The sequence below is a fragment of the Gambusia affinis genome, linkage group LG19 (genome assembly GCF_019740435.1).
Source record: "Gambusia affinis linkage group LG19, SWU_Gaff_1.0, whole genome shotgun sequence".
NCBI lineage: Eukaryota > Metazoa > Chordata > Actinopteri > Cyprinodontiformes > Poeciliidae > Gambusia > Gambusia affinis.
The window spans coordinates 16,978,169-16,998,220 of record NC_057886.1 but is presented as its reverse complement, the minus strand read 5'-3'; the positions used below and the strand labels follow the sequence as shown (position 1 = coordinate 16,998,220).

General features: G+C 38.5%; 1 protein-coding gene across 2 annotated transcripts; it reads left to right on the top strand.

Moving 5' to 3' along the window:
• The first annotated feature begins 515 nt into the window (after positions 1-515).
• Positions 516-19,345, top strand: aclya (ATP citrate lyase a). 2 transcript variants are annotated; one of them, XM_044099362.1, is made up of 28 exons: positions 516-653; positions 3,844-4,034; positions 5,662-5,784; positions 6,819-6,881; positions 7,141-7,331; positions 8,734-8,813; positions 9,482-9,612; positions 10,557-10,675; positions 11,138-11,274; positions 11,359-11,420; positions 12,339-12,456; positions 12,547-12,701; positions 13,353-13,443; positions 13,737-13,878; positions 13,973-14,141; positions 14,219-14,323; positions 14,396-14,592; positions 15,457-15,538; positions 15,811-15,921; positions 16,018-16,145; positions 16,420-16,513; positions 16,616-16,770; positions 16,868-17,018; positions 17,123-17,266; positions 17,377-17,490; positions 17,577-17,659; positions 17,740-17,816; positions 18,443-19,345. In XM_044099362.1, the coding sequence occupies exons 2-28, from the start codon at positions 3,876-3,878 to the stop codon at positions 18,535-18,537; spliced, it is 3,276 nt and encodes a 1,091-aa protein (XP_043955297.1). In that variant the 5' UTR covers positions 516-653; positions 3,844-3,875; the 3' UTR covers positions 18,538-19,345. The 2 variants fall into 2 exon arrangements, with proteins under 2 accessions (XP_043955297.1, XP_043955299.1); XM_044099364.1 differs by having other exon boundaries at positions 544-653; positions 3,855-4,034.
• The last annotated feature ends 707 nt before the right edge of the window (positions 19,346-20,052 follow it).

Sequence of the window (20,052 nt, the reverse complement as noted above, 5' to 3'; positions counted from 1 at the left end):
GTTATCAGCCTCCATAAAGACAAGCAAATTCTGAAAAAGGTGCATAGGAAAGAATCTCGGCTGAATGAGGTTCAGAGCAAACTTTCCAGGGAGATTGTATGGGGAGCTGTGTCGGGATATTTTAGTTTTCATTAAATTCGAGCCAAAATTAGTCTGAATTTAAATGCTTGAAATGTATCTCTTTGTGTAAGAAATCCATTTCCAATAAGTTTTACATTTTGAACAGAAATACTGAAATTAGAGGAATTTTTGGTAATATTCCAGTTTATTGAAAGACACAAGCTATCAGTTCCGCAATCATACAATACAAATGTATTGAATTCTAAGATAAAAATAAAACAAGTGCTTTTATACGTCTTGGTTTTCACCTAATCCACATTTATTCCATGTAAAAGCTCCAACTAAAATGTTTGTCTTGTTATGAAATTTCCTACAGTATGTGAATGCAACAACACGGGCTGGTGGGATGAGCCAATCAAAAGCAGGAAACATCAGCTAAGGCTATCAGGAGAGAGGTGGAGGGGGAAAACTGACAACAAGCTTTATTCTCAGACCAGACAGGTTCCACTGGCGGAGAGTGGAGCAACACTGCCGAGGATCTCCACACATCCACCCACAGCTCACGTCTACGACAGCGAAAGAAAGAAAACAAGGTAAAACTTTGAACAATGAAATTTAAATCTGTAGGCCTATTTGTTCTTTATTTTAATGTCCCTCAGGGTTTTTTTTTATTAAGAAAATACCTTAAACCAGATTTAAGGCGAATCTACGTTATCCAGCACGTAGTTTAAACAAAAAATAAATGAATTAAAAAAAAAAAAAAAAAAAAAAAAAAAATAATAATAATAATAATAATAATAATAATAATAATAATAAGTTGTTTTGTTTTGTTTGTTTTTGCAAACTAATGAAACAAGTTGATTAAATCAGTTGAAACGGTGCCTGACTTTTTCCCCCACCACACAGCTTTCCCTGTACAAGTTTGTTGGGGCATTTTTTTTTATTGAGCATCACTTCTTTTTGTGCATCCTCTCCAACCATCCATCTTTCTCTGTTTTGAGGGACACTATTACTGTCTGCCATTTGTACCAGTGTAATTTTTGGTTGTGTAGTAGTGATGTTTTTTTTCCTCCTCTGACAGCCCAGGTACAGAGAATAAATTGCAAGGTGAATGAAAACCCAGTTTTGGATTAAACATCATCCTGGCCTGCAACCCATTCTGTGGTTACTCTGGAACAACAGCAATCAATAATGAGAGGGGCCCTTGGCTGTCATATTAATCCATTTCAGAAAAGACTGCCAGAGATGCAGAGGAGAGGGAACAGTTGAGAGTAGATATCAGGGCTTTCAGCCTAATGAAATGCATAGAAAGAGATGGTTGCCAGGCTTTGGAGCTGCTAATTAGTGCAGCCCTTATATGTAAGTAAAAGTGCAAGTCGTGATAACATATTTAATGATCTTGGGAACCTAGTAGGGCAGAGTAATCAGAGATTTATGGTGAGTAAAAAGGTAATCAATAATCAAAAAAATTCCTGGCAGTTTTATCAGACATTGACAACAACTCTAAAATATGATTATTACTAAAGCCTCAACATAATAGTGGAAGTTTAACAGCTAATTTATAACATATGTAACACTGATTTAGGGTCATATAGTAATTATTAGAGACACTGCCCAGTCTTTTACAAACCAATGACAAATGCTGGACTTCTCTCAGGAATTTAGATTTTGTGAACTCAAGCTTTACACATAACATATGTATTCTTTTTGGTTTATTTACATTTAACAACATAATGCCACCCAGGAAAACAGTGCTGCATGTTCCCAGGTAGAGACAGTTGTTTTGAATACAACAGACAATGAAAGTAGATGGTATTCTTAATATACAAATGCAAAAGCACCTAATTTTTATTGAATCGGTTAAAGAACTTAAATTGCATAATTCATCAAAGATTGTATTTGGTAGTTGAATGTACAAGGAATACCTTTTTTTTAGCTTTTCTATGCATTTAATAAATAATTTAAAAAAATATTAGTTTTTGGGCTTCCAGGTCATAGCCAACAGAAGAAAAGCTAGAAGAATAACTAATGTATCCCTATTAATTATCGAATTATATAATTGTGTTTAATTTAATAAAAAGGAAACGCTTATCCGACCTTGAAGCTACAAGAGTATTTCCAGTGTAATACCTACATATTTTTATACTGTAAAGTAAACTGGTCAGCGTTTAGGATTCCTAAAAGTATAATTCATGTTGTGTCTGATCTTCACCTTGTTGGGAGGCTTATAATTCTTAATGTTCAACTTCATTACAAGTTTAGCTTTTATGAAAGTGAAACTGCAGTGCTGTTATGACACTTGAAGGTTGGAAGGTTGGTCGAAATGTATTTGCAGTGTGTAAAGGTCACATCTTCACCCGTTCGGCAGTAAAATGTATAGATGCTTTTACTGGTTTGTGAATTTATGTTTCATTTTACTTACGTCACAAGCTGAAATAAACTGGGTGCCAATAGCAACTAATTATAAGTTGTCTGACCTGCATGATTTCACTGTTATGGTGTTAAAATTGTTCACATTCGATCACCTTGAGCTCCTACAGGGTGAAGACGTGTAGCTGCTGAAGCCTCAGCAAGATGTGACTGTTTAACAGGCAAATATCCACCCATCGCCTCATTAGTACCAGAAGACCAAACAAACACTGGCTGATCACGTTAGATTCCGCTTTAGTAAGTCCAATGTCTGGTTGTTGCAAGATTCATAATGACACAAAGGAAAACATGTAAATAATTTTTTTAGCTATCTGTAGTAATGCTTTGCATGTACAGTGCCATGGTAACAATGAGGTACTGTTACATTCAGATTTCAGACATTACATGCCAGGAAAAACACCTGCACAGCACAGCTGAATAATGATGCAGCAACTGGACTTTCAGTTGGGTTGTTTCGTTTATTAGGAATGTGTGAATGTATGTCTTGGTAAAGGCAAAAAGACCATAATTTTTAACAAACAGTTTTTTTCAGAAACTAAAATATGAAATTTTCAGCCTCCAGCAGGTGTGCACAGACACAACATTTCATGGGGACTGCTTTAGCGACATGGTGCTTTATATGTTGGTTTTGGAATAATTATTGATTTTAGATTAAGCAGACTGCCATCCATTGCTCTTGTTGGTTTGTGGTTTGGTGTAACACTGTTGATTTAAAATCATTTCCTGTTTGTTTATTGCTGCTGTTTGATTTCCCACTGCTATGGCTGCTTGACCAGTATGACAAGTGTGTAACAGCAATACAAAAACCTCTAAAACATTTTCACATTTTTGTCTTTTTACAACCACAAAACGTATTTTATCTGCATGTTATGGTCAGCATCACCAACACAATACAGCTCATATTTTTGAAGTGGAAAGAAGACGATCCATAGTTGCCAATGTAGTTTACAAATAAAGTCATTTTCAGGGATGAGTGGTAATATCCCTGCAACATCGCATGAACGTCAACAGATTAGGGAATTTGTATCAACCTGCATCAGATGTGGCTTTTTCAGAAACAATGTGGGCTTCCAGTGTTTCTGATTCTACATTTTATTTCACGGTTCTCTCTATTTTTGAGAACTTTATCCCAGACAGAACAAATTTTTGAGCTATATTCCTGCAGTTTTGCTATTAAAAATGTCCGGTAATTCGGAAAGAAAAAAGACATATACACATTCTTTAAGCTAACCTTGCATACATTTTCTGTTAATGTAGTATAAGAATCCCTATCCACAAAGCCTCTTTGCATCTCTATCTTTGTTTATCTCATTATTTATCTGTTTATCTTCTCGTCTACCCCTCTCCACACAGCTCTCCACCAGACAGGTCCATCTTGAACAGTCATGTCGGCCAAAGCCATCTCAGAGCAGACGGGGAAGGAGTATCTCTACAAGTATATCTGCACATCGGCGCCAGTCCAGAACAGGTTCCGCTACGCCAACGTGACAACCGAAACGGACTTTCAGCGGCTGACGCAGGATCACCCATGGCTGCTCACACAGGTGAGACAGCATAGCTCGTTTGAACTGAAATACATGCAGACGATGTTTTTCTTTAGATGATTAAACGTCTGGAGCATAAATGTGGGAAAAGCTGGAGAACGATCTCTGCTTTATGGAGACAATTACTCGGACTGACAGCAGAGTGGTCACTTGGTGCTCATTAGCTGAAATCACAGAGAAGAGAGTGATGCTTCAGCTCTGTTAGTGGAACTGGAAAGCCCAAGAGACGGAGAGAAATCCCCACTTTACCTCCATGGCGGAGTATGAATTATTTCTCCTCCTCTCCTTGGCCAATCCTCTCAGCAAAACTGTCACTAGCTCTTTATACAAGCTAATTTAATTGCTTGGTTACTTATCTAGAGTAAAAAGGTCATTCTTCCTGTACCTCCCTCATGACTAAAGGATTTTATCAGGAAGGTAAAAGGAGGATGCAGAGGGCAGATCCGCAGAGATGCCAGCTCTGCTAGAATTGATTAAGAAATCACATTAACTTTCACCCTCAACCCTCTCTTCCTCTGCTCAGTGCCAAGCACCCAGATAGTAATGACTCCACTGTCAGACGTCATTCTCTGTATTTAACTTAGAAGAGAAGGTGGGTGGGCTAGATTGGTGAGGATATAGTCTAAGTTTGTATTTACATCATGTGCAGTTTAGGTTTAAATTTGAGCTTTGGAAGAAAATATTTCTCGATAATTGAGTGATTTTTGTGAGCTGTGTGTGTTAATACATTTCTGTGCTCTTATTCTAAAACACACTTACAAAAATTTAGTCCTAGGTCTTTTTTTAGTTTAATGATTAACAAAACTTGTATCTCAGTTGCTTACCTCTAAATAAAATCAACAACCAAAAGTTGCCTAATTAGCATATCCACATGTGAGGAACTTAATCTCGTTGCTCTGTTAAGGCCTCTGAGGTTTGCTGGAGAACATTAGTAAACAAATAGCATCGTGAAGATAAAGAAACAGCTGAAAGGTCACAAATTAAGTTTTGGAGATGTTTAGAGCAAGTTTGAGATGTAAACAGAGATATATCAATATCATCAGGGGATTATACATTTTTGCTTTAATGCAATTGCAATGCTATGTTTGGATTCAAGTTATGGTAGGATATTATATTTCAGTTGTTTTGTGTTCCAACTCTCTACCTCTACTACATTTGACCAGCTAGATGGACTCTATCTGCTCTTGATGCCCACTCCAGATGTATATGTTTAGTGACTTAGACACTAAAACTCACAGAATATGGAGGAAATATTGTAATGTTGGGAAAAAGTAGAAAAATAGAGTCAGATGAATTGGAAATGTTGGTTAATTAGGAGGAATCAGTTGTTTTCCTCATGTTGTGACACTGTTACTATAAAACAATATCCCACAGTCCAAACATCTGTGGAAATTGGACTACTTTTCTGCTTTATCAGATCAGAGAATACTAAAGGAAATTTCTTGTTTGATTTTAAAGGTGTTCACATGGGAACTACGTTTGAATCCTTGGGTATTTTAAGATTGATTATATTAAATTTGCCTCTACAGTGAGTTTTTATAGATCCAACTATTAGTGTTTATGATGTAACAACATCAGAGCTGATGCTTGCTCCCTGCATTCATAGTGTTTTGTTTTCCTCCTGCAGAGGCTCGTTGTTAAGCCAGACCAACTTATTAAGAGGAGAGGGAAGCTCGGTCTGGTTGGCGTCAATCTGGACCTGAACGGGGTCAAAGAGTGGCTCAAGCCGCGCCTTATGAAAGAGACGATGGTACGTCATGCACCCGTACTAATTACCTCCATTTAAACATCCTCCTGAACTCTCACCCATCAATTTTTTTACTATGCCTTTCTTCTTTCTTCTTTTCTTTGTCTATCATCCCTGTATTACACTAGCACGTTTTCAAATTTAGTATCCATGCTATCAGTTTGATTCATATTTGAACAGATGTGTGTTTGTGTGCGGGTATTAAATCAGTCCAGTCAGCTGAGGCGAGCTCTGCCGCTGAAGCAGTAGTCAGTCCATCAATGTATCTCTGAGATGCTGCTCTGCCTCATAAACCAAGACGGGTCTATTTAGGGAATAGGTTGTTTCACGGATAAATAAAGGAGAGTGTTTTTGTCCAGCCACCATTAGACTGTAAAGTCTCCTCACAGATCAGATGAAACTGTCAGTGGCAGTAAATAAGAATAAATGTTGTGTTGTGAAGAGCATGTTGGGTTATATCATGTTTATTATACATCCCTAGATTTCTACAATACTCTATATTTGCCCCAGCTGGATTTCAATATTTAATTTTCAGTCTTTTTCATTAATGGTGGCAAATTATGGCTCTTGCTTACAGTTGACATTTATTTATGATAATTTGCATTCTGTTACTCTGAGGCACCTCATTTATCTGTCTGGGCTTGAGGTCCCATATGAGGTTTTCAATCTTATATCCTTTTTTGATCATCCACTTGCTCTTTTCGCTGTATTATTTGAAATTGCATTTCTTTCTCTCTTTTTTTCTCTCATTCAGTCCCTTATTAGGCTTTTTGCCTGTTGGCCTTTAACAGCCTTTGACAGCTTCCCCAAATGAAATGTGCCTGTGGCTCTACATGACAAATGTTTCTGTTTTTTTTCTCTCTATAATGTCAGTTTCCCTCAGTCAAGTGTCAGATGTTGGTTACTTTACTCCAGTCTGAAAACAAATAAAGGGATCAAACATATATTATCTACAGTCTGTGAAATCAGCTTAGTTATTTTATAATCACCGTGAATTTATGTCATTGCATTAATTTTGTTCTGTTGCTGGTTTACAGGTGGGAAAAGCAAAAGGCATTCTCAAAAACTTCCTTATAGAGCCATTTGTTCCTCATAAGCAGGTAAGCCAGTCATCTTGGACCTGTCACTCTTTTTGACTGCCTAAATCAGGAATCCTACACATTTTTCATGTCAAATTCAACATTTTTCCTAGATGAAATTCTTCCAATACTTCATCCTTCAGAATTTTTATTCTTTATTTTGTTTTTTTATCTATTTGCTGTTATTGCCTGTCACTTTTCTGCTGTTTCACAGAAATGTCTTTGCTGTCGGACAACAAAGGGTGTTTGTATTTTATTTGCATTCTATTCTATCCTCCAGACAGAGGAGTTCTACGTGTGCATTTATGCTGCCCGAGAGGGAGACTACATCCTCTTTCACCACGAGGGAGGGGTGGATGTCGGAGACGTGGACGCCAAGGCACAAAAGCTTCTAATTGGGGTGGATGAAAAGATCAGTGAAGATCAGGTGAAGAGAGAACTGCTGACTAAGGCTCCCAATGACAAGAAAGCGTAAGTATGAAAAAATACCAATAAATATAACAATCTGGATTTAATAAATAATTCCATTACTGTACTCTAAAACTTATTATAACTATTGTGTACAAAGGTAAAAAAAAAAAAAACAAAGTGAGTGATGGACGACCAACACTCTGCCATTAGGAATAAATGCCTGGGAGGAGGAACAAATGGGTGTGTGGTTCCATTAAACAAATGACATTTTCCTCCTCGGCTCTGCCTTTCTTCAATCAGTCTCCACCCACCGCCTTTCTTTGTGTCCCAGCAACATTCAAAGCACGTCCGTTTTTTTTTTATGGAAAGGATACAGTGGCTCATTCCCCCCCGCCCCTGACCCCCGCCGATCCATCTCCTCAGCGGCGCTCTCGTGACAGCAGATTCTGGCCGGACTCACTGTCTTGGCTGACATTGAAGAAGCAATCCCTGAAAGCACTCTGCCAGCCCTGTCTCACCTCCCCTGCCCAAACACTCACTTCAGACTGAAAACAGGATTCCTATTTTTCTGCCCTTCCCATCAGAGGCCGACGTGGTTGAGACAGAGTCGCTCAGGGTTTTTGTTCCAGTTTTCACCCGGGGCCTTTTGTGGTTACAAATCTCTGAGCTGTCTGGTGAACTGACAGTCAGGAGAGGGCAGCAAAATGCCCCCCCCCCACCCGACCCACTGACTCATCCTCCTCCATCTCCCTGTTTTGAGATGTGATAGTGGAGGAAAATCAAATGTGCCTGCATCTAATTTACAGGTGGACTGTTTCTCATTCTGCTGATCCTCGACAAACCCTTAGTGATGTTTGATTTACGAGGAGATTCTAACTATTAAACAGGGTGTACTGGATTGCATATCCTGGAGATGTGACTCCATGCACATGCTCTGTTTTGTACATTAGATTTTTTACTTGTATATGAGTCATTTCCATATAGAAATAAAGAATTCATGTATGTCAACAGAGAATTTTAAGCCCTAATATGTATAAACTTTGAAAGTTTAAATACAGACTCAACCTTTAAAACACATCACATTTTTGTGATGTGTTTTGTATGTTAAATATTTATGAACCAGCAGCTTTTTTGTTGTGCAAATACTTTCTACACCAGCCTTAAAAATGCAAAGCAAAACTGTGCAGTTAGGTACAAAATTTGATAGAATGTAAAATCTTACACACTGTATCCAGTTATAGCCACTGAAGTTCTGTTTCACACAATGTTTTAATTTCAGGCAAGTTTTCAAGGCCACCTGAATGTCTTGTTTTTTGTGCACTAGCTTCTATTTATCTCTTTTGCAGTTTTTCTTTACAGAACATAGAGCCGATTTAAAATACTCGCACATTGCTTTATGTTATAAAAGAAGAATGAATGGCTTAGGAAATGAAAGATAAATCTTTGCATCATCCTTCCGCAGGATTCTTGCCAGCTTCATCGTCGGACTCTTCAACCTGTATGAGGATCTCTTCTTCACATACCTGGAGATCAACCCTCTGGGTGGGTTTTCATCAATCCAATTCTGCAAAAGCATGTAGATCCGGTTAAATCTGTTGGGTGCTTTTGTAGAGATGTATTTTATATTTTTTTTGTCATGGAAATTATGTACTCAAACTAAAAACAGAATACATTTTATTTCAGTTTGAGAACATCTTGCTGCAGTAAAATTTAAAGGGTTTCACTGATCCCTACCAGGGGTACAATAAATATGTCCATGTCTGCATGGCTTATCTGTAAAAGCTATCATAAATGCTTCCTTTGCTTTATTCCCATGCCGCTTCATCAATATGCTATTGCATTTTATAATTAGACACAGGACATCAAAGTGGAACTGCAGATGAAAACAGTATTTCTTATTAAAACAGACGATTCTGCCAATTCTTAACATCCAGGAAAGAAAACATTCAATAATTCAGACCCGTCCTGTTTGATGAAGGCAGCTTGTGTTTCTAATGAAGTAATTGGGCAACAGTACATGCCCTGTGGCAGCTGTTCATGTTGATGTGGCTGGGCTGCTGCTTTGATAACCATCCACTTCCACCTCATCTTCACTCCTTCCATGCCTCCTGCTGGGGCAACAGGAAGGTTCCTTCTGTTGACTCAGACAGTCTCCACAGCTGTAATAGCAAAATTATAGATCTTAACATGGTGTTTCTTTCTCGTGCCAGTGGTGACAAAAGATGGCGTGTATGTGCTGGACATGGCGGCGAAGATTGACGCAACTGCTGATTACATTTGCAAATCCAAGTGGGGTGACGTGGAGTTCCCGCCTCCCTTCGGCAGGGAGGCCTACCCCGAGGTGAGGAGGGGCAACATCGGGAGAGGATGTCAGTAGTCTGAACAGCATTATAGAACCCTGTCTCATCATTTAAAATTAGATTTACTCAAAGTATTGAGTAGGCCATCTGTCAGTAACCTTTAATAAAGTTATAGCAATTCTGATAAATTTTGTCTCTGATGAAAGCAATGAGCTACAGCTGAGAAGAAATTTTTCCATCGCTTAGAACTCACCCTTACTCCTGACTTTTGTTAATCAAAAAGAGGATGTTTATTTGTTTGTTTATCATATATTGATCATTTTGCTTCCTTGCTGTTTGGTCATTTTTTACCAAATTATTTTGTGCACAAAACTGAACAATTTTTATCCCCTTTGGGATGCTTTGTACCTGCTTTGACGATTCAAAGTAATTTCCTTCAATCTAATTAATCTAATGTTATTACATTTGCTTATATATTTCCAGAAATTCTTATCTACTGGGAGGAAGTTTTTCATAGACGTTTTGTTTTGGTCAAGGGTCAAAAGTTTATGCTTTTGTCTCCCCCTCACAAGTTGTACCTATGCAGTTTTGGTTTCATACCTGATGTATTTTTTTTCTCATAATTTTCAATTCAGTTTTTCTAACAAACAAAGTAAATATGGTTAATGTAGTGGTGTTTGTTTCTTTTATTTGGCTGATGCATGTGGAAGGCACGTCTGTCTGTGAAGCAGAAGGTCTGGACTAATTGGCCTGCTGTGAGATGAGAGCAGAAACCAGACACAGTGGGTGTCTTTGATTAGGAGCTAGTTTTTTTTTTACCCAGAAGCACCAGCTGTGACCCAGATTGTCACAAACAACTGGAGATGTGCATCGCATCGACTGTCATCGGTGCTTGGGTTGGCCACAATCTAATTAGAGATAAATCTAACTACTTGCTTCAAGTAGGAATAACTTTAGGTATCGATGATTTCTTTGTGTGTTTCAGGAAGCATACATCGCTGATCTTGATGCAAAGAGTGGTGCCAGTCTCAAACTGACTTTGTTGAATCCTCGAGGCAGAATCTGGACCATGGTGGCTGGAGGAGGTGCCTCAGTCGTGTACAGGTACCTAAACAAAACATAATTTAAAATCCCTGAAAAGATAAGACTGCAGATCTACATGCTTTTCATAAATCATTTAACGCTTCTCCTGGTTGGCTTTATTGTTCCCAAACTCTGTCCTCAGTGAATTACACATACCCATATAAAAGAATAAGGACAGCATGGCAGCTCATGGTTCAGCCACTCAGACTGCCCATTCAGCTGTCTGCTAAATGAGATTTCTAAATGTTGCTGTTTTAGAAACACTCTGGAGGAATCGGTGGTTTTCCGTCTGCTGAGGAGGATCTAAAGCGTAACATGCTGACATATCAGCCGCAACTAATTACTCCCTGAGTGCACTGTCTTATGTGTTTACAGTGCATTGTGGGATCCAAACCGATGGAAACGGTTTCAATGCACATATTATTTTCTTACATTGAGCTAAGAAAAGTCGCTTTTATTTTTGTTGTTAAAAAAAACTCCCAGTGATACAATTTGTGACCTGGGTGGAGTCGACGAGCTGGCCAATTATGGCGAGTATTCAGGAGCGCCAAGCGAACAGCAGACCTACGACTATGCAAAGACCATCCTGTCTCTGATGACGAGAGAGAAGCATCCTGATGGTACGGGAATGTCAAGTTTCTCTATAATACATGAATTGTAACATTCCTCTTTATTGTGATCTAAATATATTCATTAAATTCCAGGAAAGGTGTTGATTATTGGTGGAAGCATTGCAAACTTCACAAATGTAGCAGCAACATTTAAGGTACAGTATTGCTGAGCCCCAGGCTATAATGGGTTGTTCTCCAGTCTTTCCATTTCTGAAGAGTGTTTAAAAGAAATAGGTCCATATGTCACATAAAATACACACCCAAGGAAACAAGAAGTTATGGTAATTAATGAATAATTAAGTAACTGTGGTCAACTTAATATAGCCACTTTATTTCCATTTCCTTTGGGAATTGATCAAATAAATTTACCACATGAATAAATGTACACAAATTAAATACTAATAATAAAATTCAATGGTAAGGAGATCATTTTTAAAGATATTTTTAAACATGTCAACCATAAAATTTAACTCAGTAATTGTAATTCCATCAAATTGTTTGAAAAAATAATTTTATGTTAAAATCTTATTTTCTTCGATATTTAGTTAGTCTAAAGGTATTGCATGCGTCGTGATGCACAACTGGAAATAACACAGACTGTGTCACTTATCGTCTGATATTATACCTGCACAGTAAATTAACAGTAAATAAATTATTTTGAGTTGAGTGATAATATCTCTGTGACTTTGATTGGTTAAGTTGACAGATCAAACAAATTAATGATGTGTTGTCACACATATCTATAAGATAATCAAATTATAAAACACTGTAGCATTGTGAAAATAAATAACATTGTTCTTTATAAAGTGTTTTTATGTTAATTCTTATATGATTAATATATAACAACTATTGCATATTTATTCAATTTTTTGATCATTTAAATTTTAATTATTGACTCATTTCAGTATTTATTTGACAGTTTATTTATTTGTTTATTCATTTATTCCTTGAATTTTAGTAATTTTGCCCCTCCATATATTTGTTGTGGAATAAGAAACATTTTCTTCTGTTTGTAAATTTTTATTACCCTTCTGTCTCAAATTAGTCACCACAAGTATATATGTCTTATTCAGGGAATTGTTCGAGCTATTAGAGACTATCAGGGGCCACTTAAGGAGCATGAAGTCACTATATTTGTCCGCCGCGGTGGCCCCAACTATCAGGAGGGCCTCAGAGTGATGGGAGAAGTTGGTATGTTTTTTTTCTGCTGTTTAAATTTTCTTATACAAAAACTTTCTGCCAACACCAGCTGATTGTCTTTTGATGCTAATTTCCACACAGGAAAAACCACCGGAATTCCGATTCATGTCTTTGGCACAGAAACGCATATGACTGCCATTGTTGGCATGGCTCTGGGTCACCGGCCAATTCCCAATCAGCCTCCCGTTGCTGCCCACACTGCCAACTTTCTCCTCAACTCTAGCAGCAGCACATCGGTACGACATGCACTCAGCCATGTTGGCCCACAGTGTGCAGTGTTTAAATAATCAGCTTTTCCAGTTGTGATATATAGTTTGGTGAAAGGAGGACTGGCACAGCAGCCTCTGTTTTAGCTTCTGCTGTCTTGTTCTTTTAGTGAATCAGATTATCTGAAGCCCAGTAGCTCTATTGTGTAAGTATAGTCTAGAGGATTGTGCACCGCTCTTACTCAGTTGTAAGTCTGGTCAGCAGAGCTGTGCAGTTTCCCCCTGAGGCTTCCATTAAAAATGTGCACAGTGAAGGATTTCAGCAAAGTGAGTGTGCAAGTGCTTACACATGTGGGTTTGTACAGTGCTTAGTTTGCCTTAAATATACATTCAAAAGAATTATGAGATATGCACTTAAATATATTTTTAAAAGTTATTTCTATGAATGAATTAGAGCTAAACAAAATTTTTAGTTTAGGCTGAATTCAAAGGTGGTTGGTCTGAAATTTGCAAGTCATCCTTTGGTGGCAGACATGTGAAGAATAGCAGAACTTGGAATGGATGTTCGGTGCAGGTGGCGTTTTATCGAATAACCTGAAGGCCTGACGTACCTCTGCTCCATCATTGCGTTTGCAGCGAATTAAGGACAAGAGCTTCTCTTCCCCATTTTGTTGTTTGCAGACTCCAACATCCAGAAGAAAAGACCCTTCAGAAAACAAAGCTAAAGTTGAGGGCTCACCAGCTAAGAAGGTGAAAACTGGAGCTTCTGTTAGTGAGTATACTTGCACCCCATTGCACAGTAAAAACATTTGCATCCTAAATTTTTCAGCTATAACATCTCATTACAAAGTACCACCACTCTTAAGCTAAAGTGTTGGGGCTCCCTCTTATGACAGCAAGAGCAAACTACAATACAAACATTGAAACAATAATGCTCATACCAACAGTGTCACACAAGGAAAATGTATCTTAAAAAACAATTTCCATATAAATTGTATTGCTTAAACACATTTACAACATTTTAAGTGACCAGTTTCTATCTCTGAGTGATTTCTTTCCTTTTAGCTAAGGCCTCTACCCTTTTCACCAAACACACCAAAGCTCTAGTGTGGGGTATGCAGACTAGAGCAGTGCAGGGCATGCTTGACTTTGACTATGTTTGCTCCAGAGAAGAGCCATCTGTTTCTGCCCTGATCTACCCTTTCACGTAAGGAGACTCCTTCTTGCACATTTCATTCTTGAAGAAGAACCTTCTGTAGCTGGGTGTGTCATGAATATTTTTGTTCTTGGTCGCCCTCCAGTGGCGACCACAAACAGAAATTTTATTGGGGCCATAAAGAGATCCTCATTCCAGTGTATAAAAACATGGGCGATGCCATGAGGAAGCACCCTGATGTGGATGTGCTCATCAGTTTTGCTTCTTTGCGCTCGGCCTTTGAAAGCACCATGGAGACCATGCAGTACCCTCAGGTAAACACTTCTGCAGCAGGATAAAAGAGTTGTCTCATTTAAAGCGGTTGAGTAAAGCTCTTCTCTCTAATTTTCAGATTCGAACCATTGCCATTATTGCTGAGGGAATCCCTGAAGCACACACAAGGAAGATCATTAAAGCTGCAGATGAGAAGGGTGTCACCCTCATTGGCCCTGCTACGGTTAGTCTTTCACTCTTGGATAACTTAGAACATATTGGTGAAAGAAAACTACTGGGTGTCTCTTTGTTTCAGGTTGGAGGGATAAAGCCTGGCTGCTTCAAGATTGGTAACACTGGAGGCATGCTGGACAATATCCTTGCCTCCAAGCTATACCGTCCAGGCAGTGTGGCTTACGTGTCCCGCTCAGGCGGCATGTCCAATGAACTTAACAACATCATCTCCCGCACTACTGATGGTGTTTTTGAGGGTGTGGCCATCGGAGGGGACAGGTGTGTAACTTTTGATGTACTGTTACCAACCACTTCATTAGGTACATCTTCCTCCTTTTGGATCGGACCTTTCTTTGCCTTTGTGCCTTAATTCTTGGTGGCAGAGATTAAACATTAGAGAACAGTCACTGTCAAATTCAAGAAACCATTTTGAGTAGATTTGAACTTTGTGACATGGTTCATTGTTCTGTTGAAAGTGGCCACCATAGGCACACTATCCATACAGTGATAGGCTGTGGTGTTTAAAAAATGTTCCATTCATTCTAAAAGGCCCAACGTGCCCCAAGAAAATAGCAACCACACTATAATTTGCCCAAACCATTAACCCTGTGTAAACTGTAGCCTCACTTTCCCTTTCTTAGCTGAAAAGTGAGGGACCCAATGTGGTTTTCTGCTGCTGTAGTCCATCTGCATCAAGTTTTTATGTATTCTGCATTCAGAGTTAGTTTTCTGCATGCCTTAGTTGTAAGAAGTGGTTACTTAAGGTACTGCTGCTTTCAACAAAAGATTTTTCCCAATGTCACTGCTGATTTTAGATTTAATGTCATTTTCTGGTCCACTTTTTTTGTAAAACTGACAGTTGTGTAATAAAATCTTGGTAGATTAAACATTTTCTGAATTACTCTTGCTCTAACAACTAGCCCATATTTAAGGTTACATAAATCCTCTTTCTTCCCCATTCTGCTATCTGGTTGAACTTCAGCAATCGGTCTTCACCACATGTAGATGTTGCTGTCATGTAATTGGATAATTCAATAACTGTGTTACCAATCGGTTGAACAGGTATACCTAATACAATGGCCAGTCAGTATATATGAAACATTTAAACATGTTTGTTTAAGCTTCTGCTGGACTTTCCCACAGATATCCGGGCTCCGTGTTTACTGACCATGTTCTGCGCTACCAAGACACTCCGGGAGTGAAAATGATTGTCGTACTTGGAGAGGTGAGAAATAGTACTTGGAGAGGTGAGAAATAGCTTCCCTCTTTGCTGGGAACTTAGGGAAAGGTGTACTAGCAGCTAGTTGACAAGCTGTGTGCAGCAAGGGCTGGGGAGAAGTAATATTGTTGTTGCTTCATGCTACATAAAGTCAGCGAAAACTGGCTTTTTTAAAATCAGTTTTAAAGGTGTAGCTCTTTTAACCCTTGGTATGGCTTAATACTTGTAACCAACCCAGACCTAGCTTTGTATCTAACTTCCAACATACTTTATTTTAGATTGGTGGGACAGAAGAATACAAGATTGGCGAGGCTATTAAACAGGGCAGAATTACCAAGCCAGTAGTGAGCTGGTGCATTGGTACATGTGCCACCATGTTCTCCTCAGAGGTAAGAGGTAGACTTCAGGGTCTAATTCATTTCAGTCAAATTAAAGAAATTAAAGATGTCTTTAACTTTGCTTTCTGGCACATTTTTTTACATCAGGTGCAGTTTGGCCATGCAGGAGCCTGTGCCAACCAGGCCTCTGAAACAGCTGTAGCCAAGAACAAGGCTCTGAAAGAGGCTGGAGCGTACGTTCCCAAGAGCTTTGATGAGCTGGGAGAGGTCATCAAGTGAGTGCACAGCTATGCCTGTTACTGTGGTTTATCAGGACATACAGCACATCCAGAAAATATTCACAGTGCTTCACTTTCCCCATATTTTTATGTCACTGCCCTACTAGTTTTAAGGGGAAAGGCTTTTATTCTGTTATAAAATGTAGCATAGCAAAATGTAGAAAAACTGAAACACACTGTTAAATTTCCAGCTGCGCTGTGCTCCTATTATATACTAGGAAGCTAGTATTTCAATCTTTATTTGATTGTTTTTATATTATTCTTTGTGCAGATCTGTGTATGATGACCTTGTTTCCAAAGGAGTAGTCCAGCCAGCTGAAGAGGTGCCTCCTCCCACTGTACCAATGGATTACTCCTGGGCACGAGTGAGTAAGGCAGCATGAACTATATTTTCCATTCTTTTTGGAAACACAGTAAATTAGTGGATGACTGATGGTACTACCCGTGTTTTTCTGGCTGTTGTGCAGGAGCTGGGCCTAATACGTAAACCAGCTTCTTTCATGACCAGTATTTGTGATGAGAGAGGCCAGGAGCTCCTCTATGCTGGCATGCCCATCACTGAGGTCTTCAAGTCTGAAATTGGCCTAGGAGGAACTCTGGGGCTTCTTTGGTTCCAGCGGAGGTCAGACCTATCCACCAGTGCTTAGAAAAACGCCCGCCTGAGGGATTACTGGCCTACATGCAGATTTATTTTTATAATTTCACCTCTTCATGTGCAGGCTCCCGAAGTACGCCTGCCAGTTTATTGAGATGTGCCTCATGGTAACTGCAGATCATGGCCCTGCTGTTTCGGGTGCACACAACACTATTGTCTGTGCCCGGGCTGGCAAAGACTTAATCTCCAGCCTCACTTCTGGCCTCCTCACCATTGTGAGACATTTTGATATATTTTTTTTTCTTTTTAGTATGACATATCTGCCCAGATCCACCAAATGCCACAAGAAAACCTTGACTTTCCTTTGTTGTTTCTTCAGGGAGACAGATTTGGAGGAGCTCTGGATGCTGCTGCAAAGCAGTTCAGCCATGCATTTGATAGCGGCATGTTGCCTATGGAGTTTGTCAACAAGATGAAGAAGGATGGAAAGCTGATCATGGGCATCGGACACAGAGTTAAGTCGGTGAGTAGTATTTATGGCTTAAAGGTAGACAAAGTTAGAGTTCTAAAATAAGATGAAGTCTTTGGATAATTTTCCAGTTTTCAACTAATTATTTTTCTCTCCGTCTTCAGATAAACAATCCTGACATGAGAGTCCAGATCTTAAAGGACTTTGTGAAGCAGAACTTTCCTTCCTCACAGCTTCTGGACTACGCTTTAGAAGTAGAGAAGATCACCACCTCTAAAGTAAGGATTTAAAGTGTTTGTTTTCCTGCATTCACAACACACATCTTCTTCACTTCATGAGCTCTCGCTGTCCCTGTGTTACCTAGAAGCCCAACCTGATCTTGAATGTGGATGGCTTCATTGGTGTGGCCTTTGTGGACTTGCTCAGAACCTGTGGAGGATTTACGAGGTCAGAAAAATAAATAATATTGCATATTATATTACATATTACATAATATAAAGTAACCATTTTCCTGACATATTCGACAGAGATGAGGCAGATGAGTTTGTTGAAATTGGTGCCCTTAATGGCATCTTTGTCCTGGGACGCAGCATGGGATTTATTGGTGAGTTGTTTCTGTTGTTTTGGTCAGATCTGCACAACAGCAAACATTTCTGCCCAAGGCCCCCTTCACATCAAACTAACCCTTTACAATAATGTTAAAAAATCATCCAAGATCATGCATCCAAGGCCTTTTGTGGTCTTGGAGAGGTGTTTCTGGGGTGCATCAAAAACAAACTGGGCTGTACCTTATGTCTAAAACTATGTAAGATTCTCCTGATTATTTAGGCATGCAAACCCATGGGGGAATCCTGGTGGTTCATTTTTGTGGTGGGAACATATTTGAGTCTAAAGTGTGCCGTGACAAAACTTGGTAAGAGCAGCGGTAACTTATCGTTGAGGTGTGGTTCACTAGCAAGGATTGTATATCAGAAAATCTGGGCTGGCTACATGGGCCTCATTCCAAGGCTGCATAATGCTCACAGAACTCCAGCAAGTTGTTGAAATAAACAATGTACATCAAAAAACCCCACCATGCTTAGGACATTTGCATTCAGAGATCAAGTCAAAGTTTTAAGGCTGCAGTTCTAAAAAAAAAAGTGTCTGGTACAAGTGGTGAAAGTATTGTGGTAGAATGGAGACTTAAGCAGCAGAAAACAAACAACTCTGCTGTTTTCATCTTTCCTACAGGCCATTACCTGGACCAGAAGAGGCTGAAGCAGGGTCTGTATCGCCACCCCTGGGATGATATCTCCTATGTGCTGCCGGAGCACATGTCTATGTAATCAAAGAGACAAAACCACATATCATCCTTTAGTTCCGCACTGTGATCTGCCACTTCAGAAACTAGTGGCTGTAAATTAAAGATACATGTTACAAATATTATAGCTGTAAATGTGAGACACTGAGAAGATGTTTCAGGGTGTATTTATAGTTGTAAAAGCCAGTCATTGCAGCAGTTTTGTGAGGACTATTAAAACCTGCCTAAATGTGATGCTTGAATGTTTGTCAATATGCTGCAGAGATGCAATAGGTTCAGATATACATGTGAATATTTAGCTGCTGACCACAACTACCAGTCATGATGAGTGAAGTGCTGTAATTTATCTACATATATAACATTAACATGTTTACAAAGTCTGGATGTCCTATTCTTGTGTAACACCTACTCTCGTTATTGTGCCATTTGGAAATGACAAAGTTCAGTGCAATAATACAGATCAAATCTGAAGTTCTTCATATCTGTATCGATGTAATGTTCCTAAAGCAGTGGTAAAAACTAAACTGTTTGCTTTTGTGTGCCAAACTGAGATGTTACATGTTTATTATTTGAGGCTTCATGTCCTATTTTACCTCTTAAATGCTGGTTTTAAACATAATTTTACATTCTTCATCTGTAACTGTCATGCACAGTATGTTAAATGATCAAATCATGCTTATTAGGTTCTTAAGAATGTTTCATCTACCTTGTGCTTTAGTGTCTATTTTTAACCTTTCAGTGTGGACTAATTGTGCTTATTTGTGCTTACATGCTGTATGTTCACAATTGCACTTGTGAGATAAAAGAAATAAAATGAACATGATGTAATCATACTTTCTGATTTTCATAATCTCTTGTGTCCAATGTCAGAATGTTCAAAGAGTCTGAAATAAGAAAACTTTCTTCCTGGTTTTGTCTTTAGAAAGCAGAACCAAATACCATTATTTTATCAGACCTTATGTAGTCCTGGTAAAAAAAAAAAAAAGAAGAAATGTACAGTCTATGTTCACCTCAACTTTGCTTACCCCACAGATCCCAACATGTCGTCATTTATCCAATATATAGCTACAGCTCAAAAGCATTTCAAAAATAAAATGCACCCTACAAATCCTAGATATGCAAAAATACAAAAAAGCCTGAATTTCAAAGGGTGTAGGCCTATGCCTTCTTTTTTCCATAACTGAGTCAGATATAAAAATATGGATTCTACTCAAAAAGTAATGTTGATGTTGATTGTAAATTGAAAAAAATAGAAGTCATAATGGCCTCGCAAGTCATTAGTTGTTTTTTATTATAAATAAATTCTATGTTAGAGTAATTTTTAGTAATGGGACTATATTATAGCTTTTAAAGTTGAACGTACTTGTATTTATTTATTTATTTTTTTTGCAAAATTACACATTGGATTACATCTTAAACCGGTCTACCATAACTCATGGTAAAATTATTAGTTGGTCAAACATCGCATAAAAGATAAACCATATTTTTTATCATCTGTTTTGGTGCAGTAAAATGGTCGAATAATTACAAAAACACATAG

Bases quoted from the DNA above. Each gene is read 5' to 3' on its own strand.
- aclya (XM_044099362.1), top strand. From the start codon at position 3,876: ATGTCGGCCAAAGCCATCTCAGAGCAGACGGGGAAGGAGTATCTCTAC. The intron at 14,324-14,395 runs GTTAGTCTTTCA...TCTTTGTTTCAG, and splicing joins CCCTCATTGGCCCTGCTACG to GTTGGAGGGATAAAGCCTGG. The intron at 16,146-16,419 runs GTGAGTGCACAG...TTCTTTGTGCAG, and splicing joins GAGCTGGGAGAGGTCATCAA to ATCTGTGTATGATGACCTTG.